The sequence below is a fragment of the Neoarius graeffei genome, chromosome 13, assembly GCF_027579695.1.
Source record: "Neoarius graeffei isolate fNeoGra1 chromosome 13, fNeoGra1.pri, whole genome shotgun sequence".
Lineage (NCBI taxonomy): Eukaryota > Metazoa > Chordata > Actinopteri > Siluriformes > Ariidae > Neoarius > Neoarius graeffei.
This window is the reverse complement of record NC_083581.1, coordinates 2,635,250-2,662,683: the sequence shown is the minus strand read 5'-3', so window position 1 is coordinate 2,662,683 and position 27,434 is coordinate 2,635,250. Positions and strand designations below refer to the sequence as shown.

The 27,434-nt window shown below is 42.5% G+C and overlaps 1 protein-coding gene across 2 annotated transcripts in view; it reads right to left on the bottom strand.

Annotated features, from left to right (window-relative positions):
- Positions 1–631: 631 nt before the first annotated feature.
- Positions 632–27,434, bottom strand: part of sgk2a (serum/glucocorticoid regulated kinase 2a) — a 28,120-nt gene continuing 1,317 nt past the window's right edge. Inside the window, exons 2-13 of one of the 2 annotated variants that reach the window (XM_060937135.1) lie at positions 22,425–22,495; positions 22,274–22,326; positions 17,275–17,332; positions 17,025–17,108; positions 15,032–15,163; positions 14,755–14,867; positions 14,630–14,666; positions 10,782–10,868; positions 10,576–10,671; positions 10,322–10,477; positions 2,419–2,508; positions 632–2,067 (exon numbers count right to left, since the gene is read on the bottom strand). In XM_060937135.1, coding sequence (XP_060793118.1) covers positions 1,906–2,067; positions 2,419–2,508; positions 10,322–10,477; positions 10,576–10,671; positions 10,782–10,868; positions 14,630–14,666; positions 14,755–14,867; positions 15,032–15,163; positions 17,025–17,108; positions 17,275–17,332; positions 22,274–22,326; positions 22,425–22,442 — 1,086 coding nt within the window. In that variant the 5' untranslated portion in view covers positions 22,443–22,495 and the 3' untranslated portion in view covers positions 632–1,905. The remainder of the gene's footprint in view (positions 2,068–2,418; positions 2,509–10,321; positions 10,478–10,575; positions 10,672–10,781; positions 10,869–14,629; positions 14,667–14,754; positions 14,868–15,031; positions 15,164–17,024; positions 17,109–17,274; positions 17,333–22,273; positions 22,327–22,424; positions 22,496–27,434) is intronic. The other variant, XM_060937136.1, reaches the window with a different exon arrangement.

Sequence of the window (27,434 nt, the reverse complement as noted above, 5' to 3'; positions counted from 1 at the left end):
TTATTTTGACAGTCCAGCCAAGCCAGAAAAATCAGACAGAACAACAGACAGAAGAGCAACAAACAGGGCAGACAGAAGAGCAGGTCTATAGGGCTACAGGAACATTGGCAGTCATCTGTAGTTTTCTAGTGTGGGGGCTTTTAAGCCAAAACTTGGTGCTTTTGTTGGCCACAAGCTGAAGGCCTGGCAAGTCAGGGTGTGTAAGAATGTAGGTATGGCACAGCAGGCCACTCCAAAAATCCACCAGAATGCAGGAACATCTACTAAATCCAAAATCTCAATTCCCTCCATCTCAGAATTATATAAAATGTGGTAATGCAGACGAACTAGCGCTCACCAGCCCAGAGGTACCAGATCAGATGAAGAACGACACCAGAAACGGCAGCGGTGGATCATATGTACAGGCACGAGCACGTCACCAGGTGAAAGCGTTTTGTCAGGGGTGTGTGCGCGCTATCTTAGACCTGTCTTGAGTCATAAAAAAGGTGTTAAACAGAAGGAAATTGATAAAAATGATCCCTAGTATGCCAAATTTGAACATTCAGTGATGCAGGAAATAGTTTATATTCTCTATATAATTTATATGAAGTCTTTTACAGATGTATATTGAAAGGAAACACAAGACAAGACGTGGTGTTAACCATCAATGCATTTTATTATCGCGCATATCTACACCACGTTCTTTAAAACAGTGTGGAATCATCATTACTAATCATCTGCTTGTAAAAATCAAACTTCAGCAAAAGCAGTATAGTTAAAAAGCAGTCTTATTTTTCCCCCGATTATAGTATTTAAACATGGACGCTGTTTCTTATACGTAGTGTCCTGTTTTAGAATTAAATTTATTGAATTATCCAGTAAAGAATCTAAAGGGAGGCTGAGATCAGAAACCTGAGCGCTCTGAAGTTCACAGTCATGAAGGAATACAAACAGGAAGCTGTGTTTTTACACTTCGGCTCACATTTTGCAGCGTTTGGTTCTTTAATCGCGCTAAAGTATTTCGGTGCATGATCTTCAAGCTGAAATATAACTTCTGAAACACTGACATGACAAAGGAAAGGCAGTTATATTGTTGTGTACACTACCGTTCAAAAGTTTGGGGTCACCCAGACAATTTTGTGTTTTCCATGAAAAGTCACACTTTTATTTCCCACCATAAGTTGTAAAATGAATAGAAAATATAGTCAAGACATGTTTCTGGCCATTTTGAGCATTTAATCGACCCCACAAATGTGATGCTCCAGAAACTCGATCTGCTCAAAGGAAGGTCAGTTTTATAGCTTCTCTAAAGAGCTCAACTGTTTTCAGCTGTGCTAACATGATTGTACAAGGGTTTTCTAATCATCCATTAGCCTTCTGAGGCAATGAGCAAACACATTGTACCATTAGAACACTGGAGTGAGAGTTGCTGGAAATGGGCCTCTATACACCTATGGAGATATTGCACCAAAAACCAGACATTTGCAGCTAGAATAGTCATTTACCACATTAGCAATGTATAGAGTGGATTTCTGATTAGTTTAAAGTGATCTGCATTGAAAAGAACAGTGCTTTTCTTTCAAAAATAAGGACATTTCAAAGTGACCCCAAACTTTTGAACGGTAGTGTACATTCTCATCTACTTGACTTTTTAATGCTAGAAAATAAGACGTCTGAAACACTGGAGTGTTCAGTGCTGGTGTTGAGGTTCAACCAGACTTGTGGAGAGAACCAGTGCAGCCAGTGCAGAGAGAAACGTGACCAAAGGAACAAAAAAACCCAAAATCTTCTTAGGCCATTTTATACAGTACGTCTGGTTGAAGAAGAAAGTGTCGCTCTGTTCAGATGCTGCTGTTTTTTTTTTTTCCACCGTTCAGCAGAACTGTTGAAATGAAGAGATTAAAACTCAAGTCTGGTCGACTCGACTCAGAGGAAGCTGTTCTCACTGGATACGTAGGAGAAGCCGCTGAAGGCGTTGGAGCTGCTGGTCGCCAGACTGGTGCTCAGCTCTGGAGTTCGGCTCACAGAGTTGGGCACCATCTCTCTGGTGAACTCTGGATCGATGTTCTGGAGGTCAGCCGGGCCTCTCTGAAGAAACGAAATGAAGAAACGCAGTCTAACGGTCAGTGTGAACAGAACGAGTGCTTTAGTGTTGCACCAGTAATGATGATTCTACATCACGACTGTTGTGCTGAAAATAGCTAAAACACGCAATCACTCCTTTGTGTTCTGATAGAAATGTGCAAAAAAAAAAAAAAAAAAATAGGACAAGATCAGAGATAGAAAAATTAAAAGGCCAGGTCTGAAATACTAACACAGTTGCAGACCACCAGCAGTGTTAACGAAGAATTAAACATCACATCTTTATTATTTAAAAGAAAAATGCAGGTGATGTCTGAAGTAATCTTCTCAAATCAACATGGATAATGCGTCACCTACCACGTTAGGGCTGTATGGTGGAGTGAGCCGCTTGTGGTAAAGATCATCCCAGTTAATATGGCTGAAGAAAATGTGGTTTTTAATCTCCAGCTGAAAACCAGAACAGTATGTCAGTTTAATCATTACATCACAACAAACATGCAGCGCTGCAGTTCAGTAGCTCTGCTAATAATAAAACTAATAATCATTTGCTCGTCCAGACTGAGTCAGCCATCCAAGAGGTTTGTTTATCCGTTGCTTTCAGACTGGAGGAACTTTTTCGTAGTTCTTAGAGCTGTTGGAGGAAGCTTTCCTGATAAACTGCAGGAACTGAGAATGATCATCGTTCTTAGAACAGCGTTTTGAGGGACTTTTAAAGCTCCTAGTTCAGGGTCGGTTCTCTCCCAGCACATGAGGAACCATGAGTGATGGAATTGTACAGTGATTGATCAAACAGGAGCCAATGCAGCACCAGCAACCGCCATTTTTAAAAAGTCTGTGTAAAACGTTAGCCGTGTAAACAACAGCCCTTTACATTTGCATTATTTAAAAAAAAAAAAAGACAGCTGGCACAACAGTGAAGTCCAGGCTGTATTGAGTGTATATGGGAGTAGACAGGGCCTAAAGGGTCATTGGTTTGATTCCCTGGACCAGCAGGAAAAATCCATGGCTGAAGTGCCCTTGAGCAAGGCACCGAACCCCCCAGCTGCTCCCCGGGTGGTGCGTGTGTGCTTGCTGCTAAGAACGTCTGCTGAATGCCTGTAATGTAATGACTGATGAAATGCAGCATGATTTTGATGCGTCTAAGTGAAATGTAAAAATCTTCACTAGCATTTCTTGCTAAGGCCATTATTAAAAAACGTTCTGTTTCCGGTCCACCGGCCGGGTGAGTGCCGTTTGTGCGGTTGAAATTTTTTTTTTTAACGCCGGTTTTTCGACATTTTTTTCGGGTTCGTAAATCTAAAATCGAACTTGACATTTCCGCATTCCCAGGGCTTTCCACTAAGGCTCATACTAGCCAGCCATGACAAATAAGTAGCCAGCCGGGGGGAGTAAACACAAAATAAACTCCTGTGCACGCAGTTCCCAGGATTAAATGTATTTTCCACAGACTGTTTATTTATTCACTTTACTCAAATACAAAGTAAAATGGCAGTAAATCTTCTTTCTTTTCTTGCGTATTGCATCATGAGGCGTTCCTGGCTTGTAAATCTCTTATTTTCGGTGCATGACACATTCACGCAGCTGAGCATGCTATGAATTAACAACGACAACGGTCTGCAGTGGGGCGACACAATTACACACTCAGCCAACATTTCTCCATTTGTGTATGAAAATACACTCCAACCACTCAGTTTGGGCTCATTTACAACCAACGGTGTCTTTTGATGCCAGCACGTAATTGAACGAGAGAAGACTGGTTTACCGGAGACTAAATAAGCGTCATCTCTGCTTCTGTTCCCTCCGATGTCGCCTCCGACGGCCCCGACACACTACTGCCTCCGCCGAGTGCGCGCACACACCGCATGTCGGGGCCGCGGATGAGTTACTCTCCCTTGATCAACGAAGTCGGCGGGGAATTTGTGGTTATTATCGGTACAAACAGCGCGAATCACAACTTAAATGAGTGCGGTTCAGTTTGACATTATTGTCAGTCCGTTAGATAAACATTTAATTTTATTAAAATCGAAAATTAATATTCAGAGCCTGTGGGCTACAAAAATAATAGTCATTAAAGTAGCCGGCTGGACTTAATTGTGTGGCCGGCGCTTGTGGAAAGCCCTGTCGAATCATCTCTGCGCATGCGCCGTGCGGCACAAAAAATGTCCGCCACCATGAAGGAAGGAGATCCGGAGTTTTCAAACATTTGCTTAAGTGTGAAATCGCAAAATGGTATTCTAGCGAACAACAAAATAGTAAAGATTCAGAAAAACAAATCATTCAGTGATCATTTTAATAGTGTAATTTCATCCGAACTCGGCCTAACGCTCGATTTAGAACTACAAAAAGTCCGTGTGTCGGACATTTTAAGTACCTTTGTAAAAGTTTTGCAAATGTTGCAGTCAGCATTTAAAATGCTAACAAAGTTTTTGTACAAGTTTCAGTTGATTAAACCGTCATTTTATTAAATGTGTCTGCTTTTGTAATAAAAAAAGTACTGAAAGAAAAAGCAAACACAGCATTGCGATTTCTTATCCATCCATAAAAAAAAAATCCCTCCCTCCCGACTGAACATTTTTTTGCTCACCCGGTGGACAGGAAACGGATTTTTTTAAGGATGGCCTGATGAAATGCAGCATGATTTTGATGCGTCTAAGTGAAATATAAAAATCTTCACTAGCATTTCCTGCTAACATCACACTAGGCAGCCGGCTTACATCACTTCAGTTCCTACTGGTGGTGCGAATGCAAACAGAAAAAAAAATTCCATGAAGGTGTGTACCGTAGTTTTCCAGGAGCGTAATTCTTCTCAACAAGTCCCTTAAAAAACGCTTTATCTTGACAGTCATAAAGTGGAAAACTGCACATTTTTAACAAGTACATTTCGCATTAGCTGTCTGACTAAAACCGGTGTGATCAAATTAAAAGGTTCATCGTAATTGTGAAATTTCTCAAGATGTGATCTCAAGCAATTTCAAAACACTACATTTTTTAAAGTGCAAGTGAAGGATCAGATCTGACATGTAATTTTTTTTTCCATTTTTCTGTTGGTGGATGTTGGAACTTGAGCTCCAATACAATCGCTTTGGTCCATTTCATCATTCAGCGTTTTTCTCTCAAACGCCGATTTACATGTAACTACAGAAAGTGAATGATTTTAAAAATCACCCACCAGCATTTTATGTCTCCCATCTCATTATCTGTAGCCGCTTTATCCTGTTCTACAGGGTCGCAGGCAAGCTGGAGCCTATCCCAGCTGACTACGGGCGAAAGGCAGTCTGGTTAACACCAGACCATATCACAAGTGAAATATGGTCTGGAATCCGCCTATTGAATTTCTCGTAGGGGAGGTGTGGTTTACAATTGTCAACGGCCGTTTATTGGACGTTGCGAATGTCTATCATTTGGCGTATACGTAGCCCATGGCCAATCATGGCAGTTGTACCCGGTGACGTAGTTAGAGCGACGAAGAGGCGAAGAAAGACTGTAATGCCAAACGCTGTTCTTTTTTTAAAACAAACTTTCGCTCTAAACTATTCAGAACAGTGTCTAAAGCTTGATCGAAAGTTTGGTTCGTATCGCTCGCCGCCATGTTAAATGTGATCCGTAAACAGTCCCAAATAAACTACAAGCTTCCGTTTGTCGAGTAGTACGCGTCACCGTCTTTCCACCCCTCCCCACTCTCTGATTGGCTCCCTAACTCAGGCGAGCCTTTAGACCATAGTTTCCATGCTGTCTTTTCAGATCGAACGATTGTGCAAAGCAGCATGGGATTTCCCAGGCTAGGTGAAAGGCGGGGTTCACCCTGGACAAGTCGCCAGGCCATCACAGGGCTGACACATAGACACAGACAACCATTCACACTCACATTCACACCTACGCTCAATTTAGAGTCACCAGTTAACCTAACCTGCATGTCTTTGGACTGTGGGGGAAACTGGAGCACCCGGAGGAAACCCACGCAGACACGGGGAGAACATGCAAACTCCACACAGAAAGGCCCTCGTCGGCCATGGGGCTCGAACAGAGGCGTTGCCAGGATGTCATGCTTGGGTGGGCATTTGGTTTATTTGGGGGGGCAACAAATTACATTTCTTATTGTAGTGTATTGTAGTCCATTTTTAGTTTTTTTTATTTAAAAAAATACAGTTAGCATTGGAAGGTTCGTTCAAAAACAGTTGATTTGTACACTGACGGTTGATGACGTGAAAATTAGGACGATTGTCATTTCTATTGACTCTTCAGGAAAATCAGTGAAAAAAGTCATTTGCATAATAATTTGGAATGTAGTGTAAGTTGAGATCCATACTCACACATAAACATTCAGAGGGTCAAACATGAAAAAAACAGACACATGAAAAAAAGGTTGGGCTTCATTATGCACCATATCTGCATCTAGTGATAAAAGGAAAGGACCCGTCATTACATGGACTTGTGTGATTAATAGAAGCAATGGAACATTTTTATATCAATATTTTTTTCCCTTTTTTATGAATACAAACAGAACTTATAGGCTGCAATATAGGTGTATTAAAGAACTATACCTACTAAAGAACAAGAATAGTGGAAAATTGCTCTCAGTCTAGTTAGATAAGTGATCAGTTTCTAGTGTATAACCTGGAATATCTACAGTATTAGTCTGCGGTTAGATTTGGAAAATTCTAAAACAAATTCATTCATATCCAAATTCTTTGTTATTTGTTTTTCATGTGCCAGAATGACTAAATGTGTCTTCCTTGAATGCAGCATTGTTCTTCGGAGAGGCGTGAGAATGCGAGTCAGAGTAGAAAAAGAGCTTTCACATGCAGCTGATGACACACCAATGATGAGTGCGGTGACATACAGTTCATGCAGCATGGGGAAGGCCTCCTTGTACTGCTGGATGCATTTGCACACTTCAGAGAGGTTAGCATCTGTGCTTAGATTATTGACTAACAGTGTTTTTGCCACAGCAATTTCATTTTGTAAGCCCACATCATTAAGTTCCTGGCCTGCAAGCACTTGAAGTGGCTGTAGGAGAGAGGGGTCAAGAAAAGACACAGATTTGGGCAGGAGGAATGATGTCACCTTCATTAAGTCAACATTTTTTTGACAGAACCTTGTCTCCATTTCCACAATAGCTCTGTCAAGAATGTTGTACATAGCCCTTTTAAATGCCTGATTAGGAGCACTTGCTAGGTTGTTGGAGTCACCATGCCCTATACTTGACAAAATAATGCTACCATCAAGCTGGGAGTCAACTGTCCGTCTCCTTTTAGGTGGATTAGGAGTGCTTCCACAGGGAGAGAAATGCTCCTCCCAGAAGGAGTCGCAACGTAACTCCTTCAGTGTATTCAGTGAGGCTGCCACCACCTCTCCTGCAGTGCATAAATCTACTGTTTGTGACTGGAGAATTGAATTGGCTGGCTTCAGCGCACCAAGCACACGAAGGAGAAATCTTATCTCATCTCATTATCTCTAGCCGCTTTATCCTTCTACAGGGTCGCAGGCGAGCTGGATCCTATCCCAGCTGACTACGGGCGAAAGGCGGGGTTCACCCTGGACAAGTCGCCAGGTCATCACAGGGCTGACACATAGACACAGACAACCATTCACACTCACATTCACACCTACGGTCAATTTAGAGTCACCAGTTAACCTAACCTGCATGTCTTTGGACTGTGGGGGAAACCGGAGCACCCGGAGGAAACCCACGCGGACACGGGGAGAACATGCAAACTCCACACAGAAAGGCCCTCGCCGGCCCCGGGGCTCGAACCCAGGACCTTCTTGCTGTGAGGCGACAGCGCTAACCACTACACCACCGTGCCGCCCCACGAAGGAGAAATCTACCAGTGTCAAAGAAGTTCAGGCAGTTCAGCTGGGTCAGAAGACCACACACTTCTGTACAGAGGTCAGAAGGAGCAGTGTTATCGTCTGCTACCTCAGACAGAAGCTGCCTGATGGCATCCTCATTGTCAACAATTGATTTTGTGACATCATGATGACTGGTCCATCGGATTTCAAGGAGTCTTTTCAGTGTGGGGGTGTCATATCTATGTACAACATAACGTCTGTGACAAAATGTGTTCATTGCACCAGACCAGTCAAAGAACTTGTTTGCTAGAGGCTCAGACTGCATTGCATGTACCACTGCCAGATGTAGTTGGTGATTGTAACAGTGGACATAAGGGATGTCTTTGCCAACTTTGCTCTGTAGCAAGGCCTGGACACCACCCCTCACTCCTGACATAACAGAAGCACCATCATAGCATTGGGAGACCAAATTATTTGCACTGTAATCCAGATCAGACAAATGTGAAAGGATTTGATTGCACATATATTCAGCATTAAGCTGGTCCAATTCAACTAAGCCAATTAAATGTTCCTCTGGAATGGAATTCCGGACAAATCGAATTATTATTGACAGGTTCTCAATGTTACAGCGGTCCCTGGTGCCATCACACTTGATGCTCATGCCAGGGGTGTCAGCCTCATCATATTTCCTTTTGATTTCTTTTAGAACCATTTTTGCCAGAGTTTCAATTATCTCGTTTTGGATGGTGTTAGACGTGTATTTAGCATTTTCGGGGATGCATTTTGCGATATCCTTCAGTTTTTGATCTTTGAGGAGTGTATACTCGAACAGCCGGATTAAAAGCCCTTCCTCATTCTCAGCCCCGTGAGTGTGCCCCCGAAAAGCCAGTTCATTTACTGCGAGGAATTGTATGACTTCACCTACACTTTTCACATAGTATCTGTTCTTTTCAATCTGAGTTTGACCGAGAAGGTGAACGATACTTTCTCCTGTCTCTCCACGGCGTTGACACTCCTGCCAGGTGGACATCGCCCTAATGTGCACAAGGCTGGAAGCGTGCTTGTTAAAGCCATCGTCTGTTTCCAGAGCCTTTTTCCAATTAGTGTACCCACGTTTGGTGAATATGTTGTCCGAATTTAAACTAAATTTGCGACAGGCAAAGCAAAAGCTGGCATCTTGCAAGACTGAATATTCCAACCATGGCCGTGACTGAAACCAGCCTGCACTAAATGACCGGCAGGTTTGGCCAAAAAGGCGTTTTGGATAAATTTTTAGAATGGGCTGAGATGGGCTATCCGTGTTTAAATCAAGGGGAACGGAAGACTGTATGCCTGTAACGTTTGTGCAGAGCAATGCATCTTTATCGGTAATATCTGTTGTAGCAGAGGTGCTAGCGTCAACGGGAACAGAGACATGTACGATGTTAGCATCCATCGACAAAGATGCAGCGCTTAGCACGGTGTTGAGGCAACTTTGGTTGAGGGCAGAGGTGCTGGGCTGAGAAACGTCCTCAGTATCGGAGGAAGTGCTGGGCACGGGGGGTGAGGGTGTCTGCTTTTTAATGAGAAACCTATGCATGACTATCAGAAGGGAAAGTAAGCAATGTATTACTGTTAACTATTAACTCGGAATCTACAGTACTGCCGTACACACTGACTTTGCTACTACTGCATGTGCGTAGAGCGAGCACGCACGCAGCTTTTTTATATATAGGGTGGGCAGGGCACCCCCCCTTCCCTTTCGAAATGGCCAATGAGAAAGCAGTAGAGTGCAAAATGGATTTAAAGGAGAACACGACGCCACCTCCGAGCAAAATCGCGCATATTGTGATGATATTCACAGGCGTTTTTTATAGGATGGGCAACCAATTTATCAGGGTGGGCAAGGCTTATCTCAGGGTGGGCACTGCCCACCCCTGCCCCCCTGTAGACACGCCCCCGGGCTCGAACCCGGACCTTCTTGCTGTGAGGCGACAGCGCTAACCACTACACCACCATGCCGCCCAGCATTTTATGTATTTATTTTTTAAAATAAATCTCTTGACGAATCCGATGAGAAGTCACGGCAGAGTCGAGAAAAACGAGTCTTGTTAGTGAGTGAGTGAATATAGGGAGATTTAATTTAATATGCTGTAAATTAACAGCATGTGTATCTTTTTGTGCTGTATGTGTTGACACAAGCAGCTCAAATTATTATTTTCATTTTCTTCCTCCAAAGCTACAGCAAGGACAAACCACTTCATCACCAGTTACACACAACTTGATTTCACCTGCTTTACTGATGATTAATCTAATCTAGTGAGCAAGCTAGGCGAGTCAGTTTGCCAATATTAGCTAGGACTGGTGAAAGTGTTGTTGGTATGGTTCCAGTTGCCTCCTGTGTGAAAGCAGCCTTCAGCATCATTGCCATCATTCGATTAATTAATGATGTCAGACTTGGAGCCATTTTGTATGAGTGTTTACTCACAAAGTCCGCGATGGCCCCTAACCGGCAATGCTGGTCTTTCTGCAGAAGCCCATGCAGCAGGTGACACACCGAGTCCGATTTCCCAGGAGGTATCTGCAGGGGCTTGTGCAAGATGGCATCATACATCTCGGCTACGTCACGTCGGTAGAACGGGGGCTGGGCGTGACACAGATTATTATAGTCACAAATCATATCGAAATTTCTCTTCTGTGGATTTAAGGGCTAGCTTTTCAGTTTCGTTCATTAGGACTTACAAGGCTAAAGAGCATCTCGTACAGCACGGCACCAAGGCACCACCAGTCCACTGTGCGGTCGTAAGGCTCCTTCCGGAGCACCTCTGGAGCAAGATACTGAAATGAGAGCGAGGAAATTTTATCGTGGTTACGCAGGCGAAGATAAAACATGAATCTCTTGAAGGAAAAAAAGGCTGATTTCCCTCCCCACCCAACATGTGGCTTACTTCTGGTGTTCCACAAAATGTGGTCGTGGTGGCTTCTGGTTCTAGTCCTTCTTTACACAGGCCAAAATCAGTCAGCACCACGTGGCCCTTAAAAAAAAAAAAAGGAGAGACAGACGGACATGTAACCTGCATGTGTCTAAATTGGGGTGGACTGGTCTTGAGTCAAGAACGATGTTGTCTAGATCAATGTTAATATACAAGATGTATCATAGACTTGTTGATATCGATGTAAATAGTTACTTACACTACCGTTCAAAAGTTTGGGGTCACCCAGACAATTTTGTGTTTTCCATGAAAAGTCACACTTTTATTTCCCACCATAAGTTGTAAAATGAATAGAAAATATAGTCAAGACATTTTTCTGGCCATTTTGAGCATTTAATCGACCCCACAAATGTGATGCTCCAGAAACTCAATCTGCTCAAAGGAAGGTCAGTTTTATAGCTTCTCTAAAGAGCTCAACTGTTTTCAGCTGTGCTAACATGATTGTACAAGGGTTTTCTAATCATCCATTAGCCTTCTGAGGCAATGAGCAAACACATTGTACCATTAGAACACTGGAGTGAGAGTTGCTGGAAATGGGCCTCTATACACCTATGGAGATATTGCACCAAAAACCACACATTTGCAGCTAGAATAGTCATTTACCACATTAGCAATGTATAGAGTGGATTTCTGATTAGTTTAAAGTGATCTTCATTGAAAAGAACAGTGCTTTTCTTTCAAAAATAAGCACATTTCAAAGTGACCCCAAACTTTTGAACGGTAGTGTATGTCCTCATGATGGTACTGGAATCAGGACCCATTCAAGTTCAAACAATACAAGGCTACTAAGGATGTTTATTTTTAGGGCCCAGGCACCAGAGGGCGCTGCACTGAAGTGCGAGGCCCTGTTGTTTTCCTAAGGATTCTTGTATTATTATTCTTATTCTTCAAGACGTGGCTATTTTTGAGGTGGTTCCCGTGGGCAAAACCTCATGAAATTTGGTACACACATCAGTTCTGGCCACTGCTACTCAGCTATAGATGCTTGGCCCCAGATGTGTCCGGGGGACTCCATAGTGCCCCCACATGTCATTGAGACTTTGCCTGGTATATAATTTCATCTATCCATGTCAAATTTGGTAGGTGCGTGAGGAGCCCCAAGATGAACAAAACTGTAATGTACATTGTATTAGTCCTACTCAACAAGAAGCGAGTTATTTTCGGTTTTATGTGTTTTGAAACGTGCAGCGTTTTGATGTTCTCCTCCTAGGCAGTTTGTTGGATTCATGCCCGATTTGGTATCCCGGAGGTGCTCGGGCCCTTCATCACCACTTATGGTTAATTCTTTTCTCCCTGGAACCATTAAACTTTGGGATCATCTACCTAGGAACATAGTTGAAAGTAGTTCTTTAGAGACATTTAAACTTAAGGCTCTTCAATACTTACAGTGGTGCTTGAAAGTTTGTGAACCCTTTAGAATTTTCTATATTTCTACATAAATATGACCTAAAACATCATCAGATTTTCACACAAGTCCTAAAAGTAGATAAAGAGAACCCAGTTAAACAAACGAGACAAAAATATCATACTTGGTCATTTATTTATTGAGGAAAATGATCCAATATTACATATCTGTGAGTGGCAAAAGTATGTGAACCTTTACTTTCAGTATCTGGTGTGACCCCCTTGTGCAGCAATAACTGCAACTAAACGTTTGCGGTAACTGTTGATCAGTCCTGCACACCGGCTTGGAGGAATTTTAGCCCGTTCCTCCGTACAGAACAGCTTCAACTCTGGGATGTTGGTGGGTTTCCTCACATGAACTGCTCGCTTCAGGTCCTTCCACAACATTTCCATTGGATTAAGGTCAGGACTTTGACTTGGCCATTCCAAAACATTCACTTTATTCTTCTTTAACCATTCTTTGGTAGAACGACTTGTGTGCTTAGGATCGTTGTCTTGCTGCATGACCCACCTTCTCTTGAGATTCAGTTCATGGACAGATGTCCTGACATTTTCCTTTAGAATTTGCTGGTATAATTCAGAATTCATTGTTCCGTCAATGATGGCAAGCCGTCCTGGCCCAGATGCAGCAAAACAGGCCCAAGCCATGATACTACCACCACCATGTTTCACAGATGGGATAAGGTTCTTACCGTATGTTGGAATGCAGTGGTTTCCTTTCTCCAAACATAACGCTTCTCATTTAAACCAAAAAGTTCTATTTTGGTCTCATCCGTCCACAAAACATTTGTCCAATAGCCTTCTGGCTTGTCCATGTGATCTTTAGCAAACTGCAGACGAGCAGCAGTGTTCTTTTTGGAGAGCAGTGGCTTTCTCCTTGCAACCCTGCCATGCACACCATTGTTGTTCAGTGTTCTCCTGATGGTGGACTCATGTACATTAACATTAGCCAATGTGAGAGAGGCCTTCGGTTATTTAGAAATTACCCTGGGGTCCTTTGTGACCTCGCCGACTATTACACGCCTTGCTCTTGGAGTGATCTTTGCTGGTTGACCACTCCTGGGGAGGGTAACAATGGTCTTGAATTTCCTCCATTTGTACACAATCTGTCTGACTGTGGATTGGTGGAGTCCAAACTCTTTAGAGATGCTTTTGTAACCTTTTCCAGCCTGATGAACATCAACAACACTTTTTTTTTGAGGTCCTCAGAAATCTCCTTTGTTCGTGCCATGATACACTTCCACAAACATGTGTTGTGAAGATCAGACTTTGATAGATCCCTGTTCTTTAAATAAAACAGGGTGCCCACTCACACCTGACTGTCATCCCATTGATTGAAAACACCTGACTCTAATTTCACCTTCAAATTAACTGCTAATCCTAGAGGTTCACATACTTTTGCCACTCACAGATATCTAATATTGGATGATTTTCCTCAATAAATAAATGACCGAGTATAATATTTTTGTCTCATTTGTTTAACTGGGTTCTCTTTATCTACTTTTAGGACTTGTGTGAAAATCTGATGATGTTTTAGGTCATATTTATGCAGAAATATAGAACATTCTAAAGGGTTCACAAACTTTCAAGCACCACTGTAATTGATTAATTTGTCATGGTAGTTCTGAGGCTTTATAAATATATACAGTATATAATATTTCCAAAAGGGGCGGCACGGTGGTGTAGTGGTTAGCGCTGTTGCTTCACAGCAAGAAGGTCCTGGGTTCGAGCCCCGTGGCCGGCGAGGGCCTTTCTGTGCGGAGTTTGCATGTTCTCCTTGTGTCCGCGTGGGTTTCCTCCGGGTGCTCCGGTTTCCCCCACAGTCCAAAGACATGCAGGTTAGGTTAACTGGTGACTCTAAATTGAGCGTAGGTGTGAATGTGAGTGTGAATGGTTGTCTGTGTCTATGTGTCAGCCCTGTGATGACCTGGCGACTTGTCCAGGGTGTACCCCGCCTTTCACCCGTAGTCAGCTGGGATAGGATCCAGCTTGCCTGCGACCCTGTAGAAGGATAAAGCGGCTACAGATAATGAGATGAGATGAGATATTTCCAAAAGAGGAATAAAACTGATGTTTGGTTGCCTGAGCTGATTTGATATGATGTGCAATACCATACAAAATGAATAGTAGCTAATCTAAGATCATTCCACATCTCCTTTGCATCCAGGCCTCACTTTGCATGTCCAGTTATTACCGTAAGGTGATGTGCGCTGCAAGCAGGGAATTTTAGTACGAGGTGTAGTATTTGACTACAGTTGTAAATGCATACGGTTAAAGTCTGATCAGGGGACAGGTACAGTATAGATACAGGCACAGGTGTAAGCAGACTTTAAAAAGATTTTTACCACTAATCTGTAACACATTTGAGTCAAAGATAAGAAGATTAACAATTTCCTTACCAGTGCGTCTAACAGGATGTTTTCTGGTTTCAAATCCCTGAAAATCATCAAAGACTGTCAGCTGAGCAATGAACGAGATCATCTTTTTAAAAAAAACCCTAACAGGACGTGTCCCAGGCACTGACCTGTAAACAATGTTGAGGGAGTGCAGGTAGCCGATGGCACTCGCCACCTCGGCGGTGTAGAAACGTGCACGCGGTTCTGAGAAACATCGTTCTCTCTGAAGGTGGAAGAATAACTGGAAAAAAGGAGAACGCGTGCATTTCGCAAGCTCTGATTAGTTTATTAGTTAGCGAGTTTCTAGAGCTAATAAACCGTATCGCCTGTGTTTGAACTTTGTTTCCAAAACACGTTCTATGATAAGGGCACACTTTCCTTGATCATTCAGTGTTCAGACTCTACCTCTCCTCCGTTAACGTAGTCAAGGACGAAATAAAGCTTCTCTGGGGTCTGAAATGAGTAATGAAGGCTGATAAGGAAGGGGTGCTTCAGGCTCTTCAGCAGGACGTTCCTCTCAGCCATAATGTTCTTTTGCTGGAAGACACGGAATAGTTTAGATCCCAACTTAAAGACGTGTCTTTTTGACTTTGTCCTGAGTTTTTACGTCTCCGCTGTAGGACTCGCTTATCATGCGAGTAAGGAATAACACAGTGTGTGTGGTGCTGTTGTAGTAAAACAATGAGTGACACATTTTATCTTTTTTAACCTACAGGCCGACCAAAGCAATTTAACAACAATTACTATTTATTTTTTTAAATGTTGGATGTTTTGTGTTTATAGTTACATTTATTGTTGTCAGTTTCCTGTTCTCATTTACACTGTAGCAGCTGTAAACATTCTCTCTCTCTCTCTCTCTCTCTCTCTCTCTCTCTTTCTGCCTCCCTCTCCCCCTCTCCATGTCTTTCTCCCTCCTCCTCTCTCTCTTTCTTTCTGCCTCTCTTTGTCTCTCTCTCCCCTCTCCGTGTCTTTCTCCCTCCTCCTCTCTCTTTCTTTCTGCCTCAGAGTCTCTCTCTCTCTCTCTCTCCCCTCTCCGTGTCTTTCTCCCTCCTCTCTCTCTCTTTCTTTCTGCCTCTCTCTTCATCTCTCTCTCTCCCCCTCTCCATGTCTTTCTCTCTCCCTCCTCTCTTTCTTTCTTTCTTTCTTTCTTTCTTTCTTTCTTTCTTTCTTTCTTTCTGCCTCTCTTCGTCTCTCTCTCTCTCCCCCTCTCCATGTCTTTCTCCCTCCCTCCTCTCTCTTTCTTTCTGCCTCTCTTTGTCTCTCTCTCCCCCTTTCCATGTCTTTCTCCCTCCTCTCTCTCTCTCTTTCTTTCTGCCTCTCTCTTCGTCTCTCTCCCCCTCTCCATGTCTTTCTCCCTCCTCCTGTCTCTCTCTCTTTCTGCCTCTTTGTCTCTCTCTCTCCCCCCTCTGTCTTTCTCCCTCCCTCCTCTCTCTCTCTCTCTCTCTTTCTGCCTCTCTGTCTCTCTCTCCCCCTCTCCGTGTCTTTCTCCCTCCTCTCTCTCTCTTTCTTTCTGCCTCTCTTCGTCTCTCTCCCCCTCTCCATGTCTTTCTCCCTCCCTCATCTTTTTCTTTCTTTCTTTCTTTCTTTTTTCTTTCTTTCTTTCTTTCTTTCTGCCTCTCTTCGTCTCTCTCTCTCCCCCTCTCCATGTCTTTCTCCCTCCTCCTCTCTCTCTCTTTCTGCCTCTCTTTGTCTCTCTCTCTCTCCCTCTCTGTCTTTCTCCCTCCCTCCCTCTCTCTTTCTGCCTCTCTTCGTCTCTCTCCCTCCCTCCCTCCCTCCTCTCTCTCTCTCTGTGTTTCTCTCCTCCCTCCCTCTCTCTAAGTTAATAAGAGGGGGAAAAAACAGAGCTTGTAACGTCATTAAGGAAAAAAATGCAAAAGTGTGAACTCCTGTCCTGAAGACGTTTTGAAAACTTGCAGCTTCACCTCTGACTGTTACACATTGCTGACACTGGAGACTCCTTCCATCAGTGTTACATAAACCCATTCTTCCTTACGGAAAACGTCACCACATCACTGAGTTTTAATCCGTTCGTGTGCGGCGTGTGCAGAACGGAAACAAGAAAATTAATCAGCAGCTTCTGATCAATCAGAATCCAGTGTTCACCTGCTGTGGTGTATCCACATTTATTTTATTGTCTCTTAGTTGTGACCTAAATAGGAGTGCACTATTTCATTCTTTAGTTTCTTTGTTGCCTTAAATCCTGTTTATGAACACGTTTGACTCGTGGCAATGAAGAGGCCAAGGTGTGAAGGCTATAAATAAATGATGGTACAAAGGACAGATTAGGATTAGATTAGACTGAAAAGAAGGCCCATCTTATTTTATTTTCCTTTTCTTGAGTGAAACCGTGATCCTCGTCAAGCCAAGCAGCAGTAAATAAATAATCAGCAACACAAACCTCTTTTTTCTTTAGGATGACTTTTTTCTGCAGAACCTTCACAGCATAAAATTTCCCATCAGCTTTGAGTTTAGCCAGAAGCACCTGCGATTAAAAAGCAGCATTTTTGATAATGTTTGCCTTCACGTTGGATAAAACGTGTAATATTTTAAATCTTCTACAGTCAGTCCCAAAGATAAGATAAACAAGGTCCAGCTGAGTTGCTGTTAAAAAGTTAATCATTCCTCAGAGGGCTGTGTGGATTCCTTACTTTGCCAAATGTTCCCTTTCCGATCACGGCGAGAAAGTCAAAGTCGGTGGGTTTCGCACTGAAAACAAGAAGGCGCAGAGTTACACAACGTGAGACGTTTATGGACAGTAAGGTTAAAGAACCGTGAAGGACATGTCATTGTTTTTAGATATCACAAGTTCATTAGAAGCATAAATGATTAACGTGTTAATCTAACGTTAGCAGTGTTTAATGTTAATTTAGCTGTAATCAAGAAATTAAACCAGTTTACATACAGAGTAAAACAATGAGGGTGAAGTGACACAGCTCTAGAAAGTCTGTTTATAAGTTAAAGGAGAACTGAAGGCAAATTTTTTGTTATCAAAATTCTATTTATCTCATTTTATTAAATATCGGAATGCATGTTTGATCACTATTTTATCGCTGCTATAGCAAGTTATGAGTGTTTGAAAAACGCTGTGTAATATATCAGTCCATATGTCAAAGCAATGGCCATAAACGAGATTCGTTGAGACCTGTGCGAGACATCGTAGGACGGAAGTAAAACGTACAGCGGAAATCAAAGTCACCAACATCTGCCAACGTTGTCAAAAGACGCGCGCGCCCTCTTTCAAATGCTGATGTAATCAAGCTGGATGTTTTCCGTGTCCGAATTCACTCCCTACTCACTATATAGGGCACTATATAGTGGGGACACCATTTTGTAGTGCTGTCCGAAACCTCAGTGAGAATTATGTGGGAAATGCGCTCAGTATAATATGTACTGTATTTATCACAAAAATACATGCATTTTATTATTTTGAAAACCCACCAGCCGCCTGACCTGGCACGTTTTAATTGTGCGACAGTAATGACGTAAATACCAGTGCGACGGACTCGTCCTTATCTTGTCGTTTTTCCAACTCGTCTCTACTCCACGTTGGTTCGAAGTCGTATGAAGAGAAGAAAGAAGAAGAAACCTTGATTTGTCACATGCACACTTCAAGCACAGTGAAATTCATCCTCTGCATTTAACCCATCTGAAGCAGTGAACACACACACACACACACACACACACACACACCCAGAGCAGTGGGCAGCCACACCAGAGTGCCCAGGGAGCAGCCAGGGGTTCGGGGCCTCACTCAAGGGCACTTCAGCCCAAGGCCGCCCCACGTCAACCTAACTGCATGTCTTTGGACTGTGGGGGAAACCGGAGCACCTGGAGGAAACCCACGCGGACACGGGGAGAACATGCAAACTCCACACAGAAAGGCCCTCGCCAGGCCCGGGGCTCAAACCCAGGACCTTCTTGCTGTGAGGCGACAGCGCTAACCACTACACCACCGTGCCACCATATGGAACAATCTCCATCGCTGATGAAGCTGGCAAATCTCAAAATTAATCTGAATCGGAATGATATGGCGATATGGGTGTATTTACAACACCCGGGTCACAAAAAGGGCACAGAGCATCATCAGGGACCAAACAGACCCACAACACAGACTATTCACGCTCCTACCATCTGGCAGACGCTACAGGAGTGTGAAAGCAAGGACTACTAGACTGACAAACAGTTTTTACCCCCAGGCCATCAGGCTTTTGAATCACGGATTATAATCACCATCTACCTCTATATTTCCATCAGGCTTTGAGCCACGGATTATATTAGCAATTTTGCACAAGACATTGCACAGTACATCTACCTCTATGTTTGCACATTGTTTGTTTGCCTCTCCTTTTTTTTAAAGACATTGCACAGTATATCTACCTCTATGTTTGCACACTGTTTTGTTTGCCTCTCCTTTTTTTATCTTCTTTTTTCACTCTACCTTTATATTTTGCATTCCATATGCACTTTATATTTTATATTTCATATATATATCTTTTTATATTGGTAAGCGTAGTTTGGTCGGGCAGTTGCAAAATAAGAATTTCATTACCCAATAATAAACCGCTGTGTCTGTTATTGTGTATATGACAAATAAACATCTTGAATCTTGAATCTGGCCGCTGTGTAAACAGTTTTCAAAATGGTGGCGCTGACACTTCATGTTTGAAGTCTCACACAAGTCTCGTGAAGATCGCGCAGATAAGCGACGCCTACCATGGACCAAACGAACTACCTTCAACATGGCTAAAAACCGAAAAGGCTGATAAGTGTAATATAATATGCCAATACGAGTCACGATATAAGGTTAATCAAACTAAAAACATAATTGAAGAGCACGTTAATTAAGAAATAACGCAAGTTTAAAAATGACTTCAGTTCCCCTTTAATCCCTCTAGAGCTCGCAGTATTGAAGCATATTGTTTAACTCCTAATAGGAGTCAAAAATATTATTTTTAAATTATGGTTCAAACTAAACCAATTTCCAGCAAAACAGCATTTGGTTTAAAAAGATGTGAAGAAAGATTTTTGAGTTTGGTGATGTTTTAATGTCTACAAAATAAATCAACACTTTTTTTTGTTTAAAAAAAAAACATTCTAGAAAAACATACTTTAACAGTGAAACAGTTGCGTCCAATAAGTTTATTATAGTTAATTTGAACACACCTTCCTACGATTTCTCAGAATAGTGTAACATGATTCATTTTTCACAATGTTGATGTTATCATGTCATTGTCCAGCCCAAACTCAACTCTGAACCCTTCAAACATCCTGTTTATTATTCAGTTATTCTTTAAATATTAACGTGAAATCTCAGTGAAACAGTCAATGACGGCGTAGCTCACTCCGGCCCCGTCTAGTCCAGAGGAACGCTCTAAAGTGGGCCACCTTGTGCAATAAATGTTGTAAGCTATATACATACAACCCCGATTCCAAAAAAGTTGGGACAAAGTACAAATTGTAAATGAAAACGGAACGCAAATGATGTGGAAGTTTCAAAATTCCATATTTTATTCAGAATAGAACATAGATGAAATATCAAATGTTTAAACTGAGAAAATGTATCATTTAAAGAGAAAAATTAGGTGATTTTAAATTTCATGACAACAACACATCTCAAAAAAGTTGGGACAAGGCCATGTTTCCCACTGTGAGACATCCCCTTTTCTCTTTACAACAGTCTGTAAACGTCTGGGGACTGAGGAGACAAGTTGCTCAAGTTTAGGGAGAGGAATGTTAACCCATTCTTGTCTAATGTAGGATTCTAGTTGCTCAACTGTCTTAGGTCTTTTTTGTCGTATCTTCCGTTTTATGATGCGCCAAATGTTTTCTATGGGTGAAAGATCTGGACTGCAGGCTGGCCAGTTCAGTACCCGGACCCTTCTTCTACGCAGCCATGATGCTGTAATTGATGCAGTATGTGGTTTGGCATTGTCATGTTGGAAAATGCAAGGTCTTCCCTGAAAGAGACGTCATCTGGATGGGAGCATATGTTGCTCTAGAACCTGGATATACCTTTCAGCATTGATGGTGTCTTTCCAGATGTGTAAGCTGCCCGTGCCACACGCACTAATGCAACCCCATACCATCAGAGATGCAGGCTTCTGAACTGAGCGCTGATAACAACTCGGGTCGTCCTTCTCCTCTTTAGTCCGAATGACACGGCGTCCCTGATTTCCATAAAGAACTTCAAATTTTGATTCGTCTGGCCACAGAACAGTTTTCCACTTTGCCACAGTCCATTTTAAATGAGCCTTGGCCCAGAGAAGACGTCTGCGCTTCTGGATCGTGTTTAGATACGGCTTCTTCTTTGAACTATAGAGTTTTAGCTGGCAACGGCGGATGGCACGGTGAATTGTGTTCACAGATAATGTTCTCTGGAAATATTCCTGAGCCCATTTTGTGATTTCCAATACAGAAGCATGCCTGTATGTGATGCAGTGCCGTCTAAGGGCCCGAAGATCACGGGCACCCGGTATGGTTTTCCGGCCTTGACCCTTACGCACAGAGATTCTTCCAGATTCTCTGAATCTTTTGATGATATTATGCACTGTAGATGATGATATGTTCAAACTCTTTGCAATTTTACACTGTCGAACTCCTTTCTGATATTGCTCCACTATTTGTCGGCGCAGAATTAGGGGGATTGGTGATCCTCTTCCCATCTTTACTTCTGAGAGCCGCTGCCACTCCAAGATGCTCTTTTTATACCCAGTCATGTTAATGACCTATTGCCAATTGACCTAATGAGTTGCAATTTGGTCCTCCAGCTGTTCCTTTTTTGTACCTTTAACTTTTCCAGCCTCTTATTGCCCCTGTCCCAACTTTTTTGAGATGTGTTGCTGTCATGAAATTTCAAATGAGCCAATATTTGGCATGAAATTTCAAAATGTCTCACTTTCGACATTTGATATGTTGTCTATGTTCTATTGTGAATACAATATCAGTTTTTGTACAATTTGTACTTTGTCCCAACTTTTTTGGAATCGGGGTTGTGTGTAATAAGCGATATCCACCCAGAAAGAATCCAAAATGGCGAGGAATTGACCGAGAAGTGATTTTTGTTGAACTGCTCATTAAGGCTTAATTAGTCCATAACTTCATTAATAATCGTAATTAAGTAAATCTGGGTAGAAGTTCTATGCACCCTAGGTTCCCCTACCTTCATGCCAGAAAGAATCAAAATCAGTGATGAATTGAGGGAGAAGTTATTTGATTGGAAACTGCTCGTTAGGGATTAATTACTCCATATTTTCATTATTAATCACAATTATGCAAATTTGGGTAGAAGCTATATGCACCCCAGGCAGATCTACCTTCCTGCCAAAAAGAATAAAAATCAGTGAAGAATTGAGAGAGAAGAAGCGATTTTCATGAAATGTGGACGACGCCAGACAGACGACACATGATGGAATTAAACTCATCAGCTGTCCGCCGGATGAGCTGCTAATAATAATTTTAAGATCACTGACTGCTTCAGGGAAATCTGAGATGTTCTCATTCACGTAGTGTTCATTTCAACACGCGTAAGATTGAAACCTTGTGTGTAAATTAGTATGTTCACTTAACACTAGACATGTGCTGTGTTTCCATTTAACAGTTATATAAAAGCATGCCAAGCTGTAATTCACATTTAAAAATCAAACTCACTGAGGATTCGCTGATGCTCCGAGATTCACGTCACTCTCTGACGCTGTTGGTGACTAAAAGACAAAAGCAATCAGAAGAAATAATGATTCCTAATAAATTGCAAAAAAAAAAACCACGTTTGACTGAAACTTTAAACAGTTCAAAGACTCACCTGCATATTGTGTGCCATCTCTCTGTCCCATTCCGGTGTGACCTGCTCACTCAGAACACTCTACATCTGACCTGTGTGTGTGTGTGTGTAAGGCAGATCGTTAAAGTTTGATGACTGGACCACTATGTGGAGTGTTTTCTGCTCAGTGTATGGAGGCAGCACTGAAAAACTGGATCTGCAGGTTTGTGGTGAAAAACCAAAGCCGTGAAGGACACCGTCACATGACCGCACCTCTCAGGCGTACACGCTAAACACTGCCCGCTTGTATCACAGCAAGCTGTCCGTTATACCTCCAAACGCAGAAAAGACCTCAATGCTTTAGAGAAATGGGAGCAGACGTAAATGCAGGACTTTGCAGGTGTTGTAATGTACACAGCTTATTCGTTAGTGCACAGGTGTGACTAATTACCTGAAAAACTTGTGCGTTATGTGTGTACACAGAGTTACCAGTTTATTAGTGATGCTAAGTAAGAATGAAAACACTGTGGTTGTGGTGACGGAGGACAATAAACAACTGCAGGTTGGTGTGATGAAGCTGACTCACTAATGAGACTATATTCGGAATTTGATACAGGGCATGTGAACAGCGTATTCCATTTGGATATTCCGAATTGAACATGTACACAGCACGTTTGGAATGTGTGTGTCTGTTGGGGTTTTTACAGCGGTTTGTGACCTCCAACAGCCTCCTTTTTGCGTTGTACACAAACCAACACTGTGCTTTATGTTAATCCGAGTTTGCACGGCTGCATGTAAACAGGAATATTAATGGAATATTTATTTTCATTAGCCATGTCAACACGGCTAATGGGCGGCACGGTGGTGTAGTGGTTAGCGCTGTTACCCCACAGCAAGAAGGTTCCGGGTTCGAGCCCAGCGGCCAACGCCACTTTCTGTGTGGAGTTTGCATGTTCTCCCCATGTCTGTGTGGGTTTCCTCAGGGTGCTCCGGTTTCCTCCACAGTCCAAAGACGTAAATTAGGTAAAATACCCAGCCACTGGGGTTGTACAAGATGGTGCATACAGGGACAGGGGCAATAAGAGGCTGGAAAAGTTAAGGGTACAAAAAAGGAACAGCTGGAGGACCAAATTGCAACTCATTAGGTCAATTGGCAATAGGTCATTAACATGACTGGGTATAAAAAGAGCATCTTGGAGTGGCAGCGGCTCTCAGAAGTAAAGATGGGAAGAGGATCACCAATCCCCCTAATTCTGCGCCCACAAATAGTGGAGCAATATCAGAAAGGAGTTCGACAGTGTAAAATTGCAAAGAGTTTGAACATATCATCATCTACAGTGCATAATATCATCAAAAGATTCAGAGAATCTGGAAGAATCTCTGTGCGTAAGGGTCAAGGCTGGAAAACCATACTGGGTGCCCGTGATCTTCGGGCCCTTAGACGGCACTGCATCACATACAGGCATGCTTCTGTACTGGAAATCACAAAATGGGCTCAGGAATATTTCCAGAGAACATTATCTGTGAACACAATTCACCGTGCCATCCGCCGTTGCCAGCTAAAACTCTATAGTTCAAAGAAGAAGCCGTATCTAAACATGATCCAGAGGCGCAGACGTCTTCTCTGGGCCAAGGCTCATTTAAAATGGACTGTGGCAAAGTGGAAAACTGTTCTGTGGTCAGACGAATCAAAATGTGAAGTTCTTTATGGAAATCAGGGACGCCGTGTCATTCGGACTAAAGAGGAGAAGGACGACCCGAGTTGTTATCGGCGCTCAGTTCAGAAGCCTGCATCTCTGATGGTATGGGGTTGCATTAGTGCGTGTGGCATGGGCAGCTTACACATCTGGAAAGACACCATCAATGCTGAAAGGTATATCCAGGTTCTAGAGCAACATATGCTCCCATCCAGACGACGTCTCTTTCAGGGAAGACCTTGCATTTTCCAACATGACAATGCCAAACCACATACTGCATCAATTACAGCATCATGGCTGCGTAGAAGAAGGGTCCGAGTACTGAACTGGCCAGCCTGCAGTCCAGATCTTTCACCCATAGAAAACATTTGGCGCATCATAAAACGGAAGATACGACAAAAAAGACCTAAGACAGTTGAGCAACTCGAATCCTACATTAGACAAGAATGGGTTAACATTCCTATCCCTAAACTTGAGCAACTTGTCTCCTCAGTCCCCAGACGTTTACAGACTGTTGTAAAGAGAAAAGGGGATGTCTCACAGTGGGAAACATGGCCTTGTCCCAACTTTTTTGAGATGTGTTGTTATCATGAAATTTAAAATCACCTAATTTTTCTCTTTAAATGATACATTTTCTCAGTTTAAACATTTGATATGTCATCTATGTTCTATTCTGAATAAAATATGGAATTTTGAAACTTCCACATCATTGCATTCCGTTTTTATTTACAGTTTGTACTTTGTCCCAACTTTTTCGGAATCGGGGTTGTATTTGGCATATTATTAAGGCTTGAAAAAAACTAGATGCAAATAAGTGTAGGCAATCCACATTCTGTTTACATTTCCTGTGGTTGAATATTTACATGGTCCACACGTGTTGTATATGTAGCTGTAGAAATTCGAGCGGGTGGGTGGAGCACAGAAGTACAGCAGGCCAGAACTGAGTTTCCAAAACTCTTTATTTTGCACTTTTCAGTGACATTCACACTCTCCCAGCCTGTCTCACCCAATTTCAGGCCGCAATCACTACTGTCTTATTAATTTGGGGACGCACCTGCCCATTGCCCAAGTGGAAGCCCAGATACCGTACTTCCACCCGCCCAATCGCACACTTCTTCGGGTTGGCTGTGAAACCCACTCGCCTCAGCAACCCAAGGACGGCCCTTGGGTGTTGCAGATGCCGCGGCCAGTCATTACTATAGATTATAATATCGTCTAAGTATGCGGCCGCATAGGTGGCATGGGAGCGGAGGACCGTCCATAAGCCGCTAGAATATAGCGGGCGCCCCAAACAGCCCAAAAGGAAGTGTGACAAATTGGTGCAAGCCAAACGGTGTGGAAAACACATCATCCTTCCATGGAGAAGACTGCTGACTTGACTGTTGTCCAGAAGATGATCACTGATGCCCTCCAGAAGGAGGGTAAGCCACAAAAGGTCATTGCTGAAAAGGGTGGCTGGAAAAGGTGCACAAGCAACAGGGATGGCCGCAGTCTTGAGAAGACTGTCAAGAAAAGTTGATTCAAGAACTTGGGAGAGCTTCACAAGGAGTGGACTGAGGCTGGTGTCAGTGTATCAAGACCCATCACGAACAGACATCTTCAAGAAAGGGGATACGACTTTCGCATTTCTAATATCAAGCTACTCCTGAGCCAGAGACAATGTCAGAAGTGTCTTATCTGGGCTAAGGAGAGAAAGAAATGGACTGTTGCTCAGTGGTCCAAAGTCCTCTTTTCAGATGAAAGTACATTTTGCATTTAATTTGGAAATCACGGTTCTAGAGTCTGGAGGAAGAGTGGAGAGGCACAGAATCCAAGGTGTTTGAAGCCCGGTGTGAAGTTTCCACAGTCTGTGATGATTTGGGATGCCATGTCATCTGCTGGTGTTGCTCCACTGTATTTTATCAAGTCCAAAGTCAACACAGCCATCTACCAGGAGATTTTAGAGCACTTCATGCTTCCATCTGCTGACGAGATTTTTGGAGATGCTGATTTCCTTTTCCAGCAGGACTTGGCACCTACCCACAGTGCCGAAACTACTACCAAACGGTTTGCTGACCATGATATTACTGTGTTTGATTGGCCAGCCAACTTGCCTGACCTGAACCCCATAGAGAATCTATGGGGTATTGTCAAGAGGAAGATGAGAAACACCCGACCCAAAAATACAGATACGCTGAAGGCCGCTATCAAAGCAACCTGGGCTTCAATAACACCTCAGCAGTGCCACAGACTGATCACCTCCATGCCACACCGCATTGATACAGTAATTCATGGTAAAGGAGCCCCAACCAAGTATTGAGTGTATAAATGAATATACTTTTCAGAAGTTGGACATTTCTGTATTGTAAATCCTTTTTTTGATTGATCTTAGGGAATATTCTAATAATTTGAGATACTGGATTTCTGATTTTCATGAGCTATAAGCCATAATCATCAAAATTAAAACAAAAAAGGCTTTAAATATTTCACTTTACATGTAATGAATATAGAATATATGAAAGTTTACCTTTTTGAATTAAATTATGAAAAAAAGGAAATTTTTCATGGTATTCTAATTTTTTGAGATGCACAAGTATGAGCTAATATCCTAGCAGTGGAGTAGCCAATCAGAGTGTGCGATTGCTCATATCCAGTGAATGTGGATAGAATATAAACCATTGTTTCCTCACCAGCCTCTCTTTATTCTGTTTAAAAGCAAAAAACGCAGCTTGTTATATGGCTGAAATAAACCCTGTAAAGAAGTGTAAAGTCCTCTGTCCTGAAAATGACAGAAAACTTAGTTACAGCTTCACCTCAGACTGTTACAAAGTACTGACACTGGAGACTCCTTCCAGAAACAAGAAAACTTCATCATAAACATTTTTTAATCCATGTATTCAGTTTCACTTTTATTTGTGTAGTGCTTTTAACAGTGGACATGGCCACCAAACAGATTTACAGAAAAATATACATTTGAAACATGAACTTAGAAACGTATGTATGTAGCATGCCTGCTGTATGGGTCCTTGTGGATGAGCCATTACTATAGAAATGATAAGGTATTAGAACAAAGTCATGGCCTAATGGTTAGAGAAGCAGCTGTGGGACCAAAAGGTTGCTGGTTTGATTCTCTGGACCAGCAGGAATGGCTGAAGTGCCCTTGAGCAAGGCACCGAACCCCTAACTGCTCCGCAGGCTCCTTGTATGTCGCTCTGGACAAGAGTGTCTGCTAAATGCCTATAATGTAATGAGCTCATTAATATAAACCTGAGTTACTGTCCAAGCTGCTCATATCTAAGGAATAACACGTTTCACACAGTGTTATTCCACTTAAACCAGACATTACAAGTATTAATTTATTAGTAAAGGGCACATT